Raw genomic sequence first — 9,844 nt, 5'->3', positions numbered from 1 at the left:
TTTTGCCTATCATGTTCACATCCCACATTTGATTTGGATTTGGGGTAGTACTTGCCAACAAAAACTTAAGTTTTTCTTTTGATACATGATCAACTAGGCACTAAATCAAACCTCCTTCACTGCAACTGTTTTGTCATTCAAATATACAATTGTGTCCAGTTCATGTAAATACACTGCCGTTGCTAGTTCTCATGCTTACTGTACATAGATGTTCTTAGTTCAGGAACGGGTACCTGTATATTACTTCAACAAATCTGGAATTCATCAAAAGGCCAGCAATTGCTGGATCTTTAAAAAAAAGTTCTGTAATTAGCCAGCTAAAGGCACTCTTGATTTTGGCACAGTTAATCCAACCGGCAACTGTGTACCTTTATACATCTAGGCATCTAGCTGCTCTTAGGCAGAAGTTTCAGGGTTGCTGTGCTTTTCAAAAGCAAGAGTTAGGCATTATTAGTAAGAAGAAGAAAGTTGTGCTTCTAGAATCTGAAGACGATTGAATTATGTGGTAAAGTAGGGTAAGCATATGGGAGTAGTTCAGTGGGGTCCAAGTTACCAAGTTCTTTTTTGTTGGCAAATAAAGTTACCAAGTATAACGCGGTAATTGAACGGTGCCTAAAATTTTTGAATGCCAAAATATTATAAAGAGAACACACGTAAGAGGATTTTGATAGTCTGTTTTGTGCTTGTAAATTTTCATGGGAAAATGTTTTGTTTGCCCCATAAAGCTTCAGTGCTCTTTAGAGCACAAAACCTTTTCTGAAGGTGCTAAAATGGTCCATTTTGCTTGAAAACTTGCATGGTGTAAAAAACTTGAAAACTCAGAATTTTTTTCATTTGAAAGTATTATTTTACTCCGATGCTAGTAACACCCGGCGAGCAGGAAAACTTGCTGATATACCTAACATAACAAAAGTAAAAAAGACAAAGTAGTTCTACGTGTCTCATCTCCTAATATGAGAACCACCAATGAGGAGGTGCTGCATAGAGTACCAGCCTATCCGCGCCACTGCTGAATCGTCAAACTAATCATGTGACTCTGCTGAGTCGTTATCCATCGAGGATTTCTGCTGCAATCTGAATGTCGGCAGCCATGCTGCATCAGGCAAACAGTGTAAACCCTGTTGGCATGATATCTATCCTGGAAGTGGAGTGACTGCATCTATCTTATCTTACAGCACTAACATCAAATCTGGAAAAAAATATATACTTACTCCAGAAGTACTCATCTATATGGACATGATTGAGTAATGCGACTCAAGAATCCTCTGCCTCTTGCTCTGGAACTGGAACGGACTGCCGCCACACACCAGCTCTGATGAAGCAACCTTGGCCAGAGCAAACCTCACAGCCTCCTTCAGGGAATTCAGTCCAGCACACCCTGCACTGCCTTCCTCCTCCTTGCAGAGTGTGAAGACGTGCTGCACCCTTCCTCCCAGGGAGGACACCTCCGCTCTTACTGTCCTAAGTCTCAGGCCATGGAGCGCCTGGATGAAACCGGCGACGAGGTCCGGGCGGTCATCGCAGCTGACAGACGCCTTAATGTACAGGCGGCTGTCGTCGTCATCGGTGTCCCCTGTGCAGCAGAATTCGACGGAGACCTCGTCGGTCTCCGGCGGGACGGCCGGCGTCTGCTGTGCGGCCTCGCTGGCTCTCCTCTTCAGCTGCCTCACTTGGTCCACCACCCTGGCCAGCAAGGCGGCCTTGTCCATCTGCACAAGGGAAGACAAGAGACATTTTCCTGACAAGTCGCATAATAGCAGTGTACCGCAGTGCCCTACTTTGTCTTATCATAGATGGAATTGCAGGGCTAAAAGTCTGATGAAATGTGAACACTTGCGCGAGTTTTCAATGTTCTTCTTCATAAAGCTCATGTATGATTCAGACATAAAGGTGAATCAGAATTGTTTGAAGAAAGACTTCTTAATGCAAAGTTAGTTTCTACCAGAAAAGCTGATGAGCTAACGACAATAATTATGTGCAGCTGAGCTTTGTTTGGTTGATGCTTCACAGCACTGGAATGGTGAAATGGCCAAGATATTGTTGCCAAATGCTTCACAGTCACAACGCTGAAGGTTTGGTGCAAACCTGCTTGGTATCAGGGATCATCCTCCTGAGCGCCGTGAGATGAGCGTTGATCCTCACCCGACGCCGGCGCTCGGCCTCGCTGTGGGCCTTCAGGGCCCTTGCCTCCGGCGCGGTCCTCCCCGACCCCGTCGTCGACGACGATGTCGTCGACAGCTCCGGCGGCCCAGCCGGTGGCGCCGAGCTGGCCTGCCGGGGCAGCAGAGCCGGGCCTCTGCTCACCGTATGATCACATGCATCGTGCGGAGATTGGCCTGGAGCTGCCATCCAGCTCTTGGACACTGCAAGAACAAGGAAGAATGTGAATTTCTGGTGATGTAGCAGGAGGAGGAGAACAAGTGGGAGCGGGGGTGAGACGAGTAGAGTGGATAGGAGGAGGCTCACAATAATTAGTATATTGTAGGATGGATGCTGGATACTAGGTAGGAGGCAGATGATGAGGAGCGTGTCTGTGAGAGATGACTTGACCGCCCTACATACATACGCATCTCTTTTCTCACATGTGGTTACCGTACCCCACTATGGGGATAATATAGGGGAAATCTCGGTGTCGGATTGGCATGGACTCGGCCAATGGGTGAGGTGGCGTGTATGAGTGTGCCATGAGTCGGGTATATGTATGTGGAAAGAATCATGCCATGCCAAACCATTAGTATGAATGTACTATTGATTATACTGTAGTGTACTCCCTCTGTAAACTAATATAAGAGCATTTAGATCACTAAAGTAGAAATCTAAATGCTCTTATATTAGTTTACAGAGGGAGTAGTATATACGCACAGCAGCCTATAAGACATGACGTGATGGTTCTGGTTTTCCATGAAATTTCAGCGAAAAATTGGCAAGTTTCAGTTATTTCAGTAGGTGCCTAAATGTTTCAGCACTTTCAGTAGGCACACATAGATAAATTTTACAATAAATCGAAAAAAGTGGGGCTGCAAATATTTCTGGAACCAAAATCTGAAACCGGCACGAGTGACCACTGTCTGCTCACAAGATTCGTTGACTAGAATATAATCACGACGCCTACTGTTGTTGGTTAAGGGAAGTCATTATGAGGAGCAGTGTCGGGCTCCCTCTCCTTCCGCATCTGACCAGCAACTTCATTCACACTGTTCAAGCTCAAACCTGACAATTTTCCGATCGACGCCATTTCTCGACTGCCTGTGATCGTCAGAACGTGTGATGTGAAAGTCAGGAAATGAGACAGTTTTCCCTTTGACTTGTGAACAGACGAACAGGGTAGGCACCAGAACGGGCTCTCCTTGCCATAATCACTCGACAATAGATTTTGGTTGTGAACTTGGAGTGCCCAGGCGCACAGCTGACCGAGAGTGTTCTGTTTCAGGGACTGGACTCACTGGAGACCACTGCTAATAAGTCGCTAGAGGCAACACCACTCTGTTTGCTTAACACGATGATAATAACCTTTACTCTGTTTGCTTAACACGACGATAATAACCTTGTCAGAACTCACATGAGATCTTCATGTGCATCTACTCCAACTTGTACGCCTGACCTCCATTGTTTCAAAGAGAGGATCTGATATATCTTTTCACGTCCTGCGCGCCTTCTGGATAGGCTAGAGTCGCCTTTTCTTTTTGAATGAAAACTTGATGAAACGATCATGGGAACCAGCCACCTCAATCGCGATTGCACTTTAAATTTTTTTTATAGAACAAAGGCCGTCAAGATAACAATTTGCCAAAGTGATCAGAGAGATTGCACTTTTATTATCACTTTGCCAAACCCTTTTGTAGCTCTTCTTTTGGACAACCGTTTGTTTCCACTTTATGTTGGTGTATAACTGGTTTACTGCTCATGCAACATTGATAATTGATCAACTGCAATTAAAATTAGGTATGGGTCTTGTTTAGGGAGTGGTGTCTGGTCATATAATATATGAATTTCAATTACCATTCGTGTTAGCATCTCACTTGCTAACCAATCAACAGAACAAGATTACAGGGTTTGAGGTAGCTAATTCGATATGCAGGGGCAGCATGAAAGGGATCGAAGAAGAGAGACGGAGGTGGGAGAGAAGAGCCTGGTGCCGGTTGCAGCCTCCTCCCTAGCTACATATGGGAGCTCCTATTCAGCGACTTATGCGTTGAATAGGAAGGAAAGCGCACCTCCCGCTTCCCCCGCACGTGTTTTTTGGCCAACCAATGTGCGGGGTGGGACGCCCCCTTTTCTTTCATTTTTTTACTCTTTAAAACAATCTGAGATTTCAAAAAGCTTCCATTTTTTAAATGCAAATTTTGAAAAAAAATGTTTGAGATATCATAAAATGTTTGTGAATTCCAAAATAGTTTGTGGATTTAAAAATGTTTGTGATTTTGAAAAAATATATATTAAAAAAAGTTCATGATTTCAAAGAAAAGTTTGGGAAATAAAAAAATTCATGATTTCGAAAATATGTTTGAATAGTCCAAAAATTTTCATAAATTTTTAAAATTGTTCAAAATGTTCACAAACTTGTTCCCAAATTTCACAAAAATTCATCAATTAAAAACTGTTCGTGAATTTTAAAAATCATGCCCAAATTTCAAAAATTGTTTGTCGATTAAAAAATGTTCATGTGTTTCATAAAAATGTTTGAGAACTTGCAAAAAAATGTTCATGATCTCAAAAAAATGTTCATGAATTATTATAAAATGTTTGAGAATTTAATAAATGTTCATGATTTCAAAAAATGTTCGCAAATACAAAAAATGTTCATGATTTTAAAAAATCCACAACTTAAAAAATGTTCAAGAATTTGAAAGATGTTCGCAAAATGAAAAGGAAAAAATAAACAAGTATAAAAAAATAAAATGAAAAATAAAATAAGCAAAAAGCAAAAAATAAAAAGGAAAAACAAAAAATATAGACGATAGAAAAAATAGAAGAGTTAAAAAGAAAAAATGGTTCAGGGAAGGTTCTAGAACCTTCCTAATACCGGAACAGAGACTCTACCATACAAGCCTCCGTGGGTCGGCCCAATATGAAATGTAGCGAATGCAGGCGTATGCGTTTGGTAGTTTAGAAAAGGATGAATAATTACTAAACCTAAATATGGCAGTGGAAAAACATGTGAGCTGGGAATGAATCTCAGGAAAAGGGGATACATCTACGATTGGAAGAAGATGCTAGAACCGCTACCGCACAACTTCAGTACTGCTTTTGGATTGAACTAAGCATAGATGGAAAAGATATGATGAACTTGGACGAACACAGCGTCCCCCGACGAACTAGGGCAGCCTAATGCAGATTGGAAATGAGGAGAAGCGAGTACCTGGTGGTGCTTAACGGACAGCGGAGTGACGCCGCGATCTCTGGTCAAGGTCAGGTTGATGCAGCAGCTAGGCTGGAGCTGTTGGAGAAGGTCGACGGCGGCAGCAGAGCTCGTGCGGCAGTGGTCGGCGCGAGGAAGACGAAGAAGAGAGAGGGACGGGGGTAAAAGTGAAAAATGACCCCCCCTACCTATTTTTATAAGGGGAAAAAGTGAATAGTAAGGGCTCCTTTGATTCAAAGGAATTTTATATGATTTCTAGAGGATTGAAATCCTTAGGATTTTTTTCTATATTGGTCCTTTGATTCATAGGATTGAATCCCATAAGATTTTTTTCCTATGAAATCTTTTGTACTACATTTCATAGGAAATCTAACATCCACTCCAACCTCTTTTTATAATTCCTTTGTTTTTCCTGTGCCATCAAACACGCATTGCTAATCCTATAGGATTCAAGTGGGCATGGCACTTCAATCCTATACTTCTTCTATTCCTACGTTTTAAAATCCTACGAATCAAAGAGGCCCTAAAATGGCAGGCACGGAAATCGAGGAGGCGTGATCATTATCTCAACGACAGAGACACCTCGATTCTCGGGATGACCGATTAAAGCAAAGATCTGTTCTGATGTCATAGCATTTTTTCTGAGATTAATGACATGGCGTCACCTTTCGTTATGGCGGGTTAAGAAAGTTTGTTAAGTTCAACGTTGAAAGATTTAAGAGATTCGTCAGCCAAAGGATGAAGATTGATATGAACAGGTTTAAATCAATCTGGAGCCTAATGTTGGGGATATAACCCCTTAGTGTGACCCGCCCAGGAAGGGTCGGGTTACACCGTTGGCGACTTATAGCAAGGGGTCCAAGAAGGTCCAAGAAGACAAGACGTGAAGACGGCGGTTCATAAACAGGCTTATTGGAGGCCGAAGACCCGGAGCCGACTCAAGACCCAAAGGTGTGAGCCATCCGATGAGGACTTGCTCTCTAAGGCAAGGGAATTAGAGCCGGAGTCGGTTACGTTGTGTGACCCGACCTGGACTCTTGTAAACCGCCGGACCTCGACCTGTGTATATAAAGGCGAGAACCGGCGACGGGTTAACTCAAGAATCAATTGATCGATATCTAGGTCAAGCGTATTTGCTCCCTTGTAATCGAAACTTAAGCAATACAACTAGAAGCAGGACGTAGGCTATCACCTCATTGTGAGGGGTCGAACCTAGGGAAATTCTTTGTGTCCTTTGTCTTGTCCAACCCCTTCAAGCTAACCCACGTTGCGATGGCTCCACACCTAAGTCCTTTCACTAGGGCATCTGTCGTGACAAGGTCTGGTGACCGCCCTCAGGGGTTCCTTAGTGGAGTCATGGCACCTTGCATTGTGCGAGGGCTTTAGGAGAATACAGTGAGCCATTGCGGCGCTTGAGGAGCATCGTGCGTCCACACCGCTCCAATGAAGATTAGCATCCGCAAGGGTATGAACATCAGGATACATCGTTGTCTCCGCGTTTCTTTGTTATCTCTTACCCGAATCTCTTACCCGAACCCTTCACTTATGCACTTACTTTTTGATAGCCTTTGTGCTTCAAGTTATAATTTTGTTATCACATAATTGTTTATCTTGTTTAGCATAAGTTGTTGGTGCACATAGTTGAGCCTAATCTATTTAGGTTTTGTGCTTGGTAAATTAAACGCAAGTTTTATTCCGCCGATCTCTCATTGGAATGATAAGTTGGCTATGACGAACTAATAAGTTTCTCTTCTTTTCACCTTCTTTAAGCTTATTCAAGCCAAAACTCTATTTGTTTTAAAGTGCCTATCCCCCCCCCTCTAAGCGACGACCATGTACATTAAATTGGCACTGGCAATATCTCCCACCCTTAGTCTCGCCCTATTTACGAGCAACTTGGCAAACAACTGGGAGGCACTATGAGTTAGGCTAATGGGGCGACAATCTCCTATATGCGAGGCGCCCGGGTTCTTCAGGACAAGCACGATCAATACCTTGCCGAGCTTGGTGAAGCCCCTTCTATCTCCCACATACAACTTGAGAAGGGCAACCATGATGTCATGCTTGATAATTCCCCAAGCTCTCTGACAAAACACCTCGATGAAACCACCTGACCGAAAGTGCGATCCGGCGAAATCTCCTTGGTCACACTCCAAAGCTCTTCCTCCGTGAAAATGACATCTAGCTCATTCAGGTCCACCTCCTCGACTCGGAAGTAATGTAGGTCCAAGGTACTGTCATGAGTACCCACCATACCAAAGAGATCCTCGTAAGCGTTCAAGAACACCTCCACTATTATTTCCTGGTCAGTAATCACCTCATTACCCACCTTGATGGCCGAATAAAATTCTTAGCGCACCTCTAATTAGCAACCTCGTGAAAGAGCTTGGTATCAGCGTCCCCTTCTCCAAGCCACCTGATCTTGGATCTTTGTCGCTCAATAGTTCGTTGTAGCAAAGCCAAGCCTAACACAACCAGTTTCAGGGTTTTTCTGCAACCATGTTTCGTCCTCCGAGAGAATTCTAGATTCTTGCGTCACGTCCAGCTTCAGGATCACCAATTTGGCAATGGCCAATTGAATTTTAATATTCCCCATTTTCCTTTGTCACCATGTTTGTAAGTACTTAGCAGTGTTGTGAAGCAAGGCATCCAAGCGCTTGAAAGGATCCACAATTCGCGCGCCACACACCCAAGCCTCCTTGATCACGTCCTCAAAGCCTTCCAACTTGGACCAAAAGAGGTCAAATCCAAAACTCCTCTTAGCAAAAAACGACGCTCAGTGCTAAGTGGAGTGGCGCATGCATGGTCCGACACACATGTGGACAAGGCTTGCAGCAGACAATCCAGATATAACGAATCCTAGTCAGCAGGGACGATCTTAGTAAGAGTAGGCACCTCCCTTTCGTTGCTCGAGGTAAAACGGTGTTCATGCATATACTACCAACTCCTCTTTAATAATGGACTTTTTTTGTGTGTGTGGCATTGGTTTAATAGGGGGGTGGGGATTGGTTCTACAAAACACCCGTACATGTAGATTTACTGTTAAAGATAGTCGTACAAAGCATGGCCTAAATGAAACCCGTAAACCGAAGCAGAAGGCTGTACGCACCAAATATAGCTGGCCTCCCTGCTTATAAATAGACACACGAGCTAGTGTTTTAGAACACAATGAAAATGAGAGCCAGTCCCGACGTTCCCTCCCATCCGTATCTATCTTTAGGCCGATGAAGCAAAGCCCCTAGAAAAGCCTCCCTGCCCCGTCTGAACCTGAAACAGAAACCAAGAAGACGCGAGGCAACTGATCAGAACGCTACCTGGTAGCTACACCGATCGATCTCTAGTCGTTCATGGAGAGCAAGGCGACGCGCGTGCGTCTGGGGCTGGCGGCCCTGCTGCTGGCCGGCTGCCTGCTGATGGCGGGCCTGCAAGAGTCCCACGCGGCGGCGACGGAGGCGACGCAGCCGGAGACCACCACGGCGCGCGTGCTCAAGGTGACGGGCGCGTATATGCCGGAGGAGGCCAACCCCTACTCGCGCGGATGCCACGCCAAAAATGGCTGCCGCGGCTGATTTTTTTTTTGAGTCTAAACACACTTTATTATTCAAACAAGTCCATAAGGATACAATGAATGTCTGGTGGGTTTATAAGGCACAAATGGCGCCCAAGATCCAGACTGAAAGCGTGCTGCCGCGGCTGATGTGCACGCGCGTTTGTGCATGCATGGCACTCGTGTGTTTGTGTCTTGTTTCGGCAGGCCGTGTGTTTGTTGACCGCTCGTTTCAATTCGATTTGTTCATTCCTTACAGCGTGAGAATTAAACGTAGAACGATGTAATGGTATGGAGTACGCACACTTTCTCCTTCTCTGTAGGATGGACTCTTTATTATTTTGGCAATAGTGTTGACTTAGCGTCTCTAGCCGATTTCTTGTAAATTAACTTCGGGTGTCGCTAGATCTTCAGTCGACTCAGACTTAACTAAGTCTTAGTCAAGTGAGACAATATATACAAAAAATAAATTAAAGAAAAACTTTGCACGGGTCTTCATGTAAGATCGCATGAATATATCATCGACTAAGACTTCGTTATGTCAGAGTCGACTGAGATTTAGCAATCCCGTTTAACTTCTTCTATGCACCCTAACTTTTTAAAAATTGAAGGAGTTAAATTGTGAACTGACCTAATTGAATCCTCAGATTTAACTCTTTAAACAAACAGACCCCTATGCATTGCTCGGCAACATATCTTTGCACGGGCATTGTTCTAGTTGTGTGGCTAGGTCCACGTCAGGATTGTGCATCTGCGAGGATGTGCGATGACGACGGATGCAGGTGGTGGCAGCACATGGCAACATTGGCTAGGTGGTTTTGTTTGAGTACTGGGTCTTGAGTTTCAGGGATGAAAACTCTAATCCGTAATCGAATATATCCTTGGTATCTCCTTGGTATTAATATATACTCTCTTTATTGGAAAAGGTTATGTGTCTG

The 9,844-nt window shown here is 44.1% G+C and overlaps 1 protein-coding gene across 2 annotated transcripts; it reads right to left on the bottom strand.

Moving 5' to 3' along the window:
* Window positions 1-1,079: 1,079 nt before the first annotated feature.
* On the bottom strand, window positions 1,080-2,630 carry LOC123057949 (putative transcription factor bHLH107). Of its 2 annotated transcripts, XM_044480808.1 has the most exons (3): window positions 2,467-2,630; window positions 2,086-2,363; window positions 1,080-1,709 (listed from the first exon to the last, which is right to left on the bottom strand). In XM_044480808.1, the coding sequence occupies exons 2-3, from the start codon at window positions 2,347-2,349 to the stop codon at window positions 1,227-1,229; spliced, it is 747 nt and encodes a 248-aa protein (XP_044336743.1). In that variant the 5' UTR covers window positions 2,350-2,363; window positions 2,467-2,630; the 3' UTR covers window positions 1,080-1,226. The 2 variants fall into 2 exon arrangements, with proteins under 2 accessions (XP_044336743.1, XP_044336742.1); XM_044480807.1 differs by lacking the exon at window positions 2,467-2,630 and having other exon boundaries at window positions 2,086-2,452.
* Window positions 2,631-9,844: the final 7,214 nt, after the last annotated feature.

This window comes from Triticum aestivum, chromosome 3A, assembly GCF_018294505.1.
Source record: "Triticum aestivum cultivar Chinese Spring chromosome 3A, IWGSC CS RefSeq v2.1, whole genome shotgun sequence".
In the NCBI taxonomy this organism is placed as follows: domain Eukaryota; kingdom Viridiplantae; phylum Streptophyta; class Magnoliopsida; order Poales; family Poaceae; genus Triticum; species Triticum aestivum.
Note: the sequence above shows the minus strand (reverse complement) of the source record. Positions and strands in the feature narration are given on the sequence as shown.

Excerpts from the sequence above, each read along its gene's own strand:
- LOC123057949 (XM_044480808.1), bottom strand. The coding sequence starts at position 2,349 with ATGGCAGCTCCAGGCCAATCTCCGCACGATGCATGTGATCATACGGTG. Across the intron at positions 1,710-2,085 it reads TGATCCCTGATACCAAGCAG|ATGGACAAGGCCGCCTTGCT; the intron begins GTTTGCACCAAA and ends TCCCTTGTGCAG.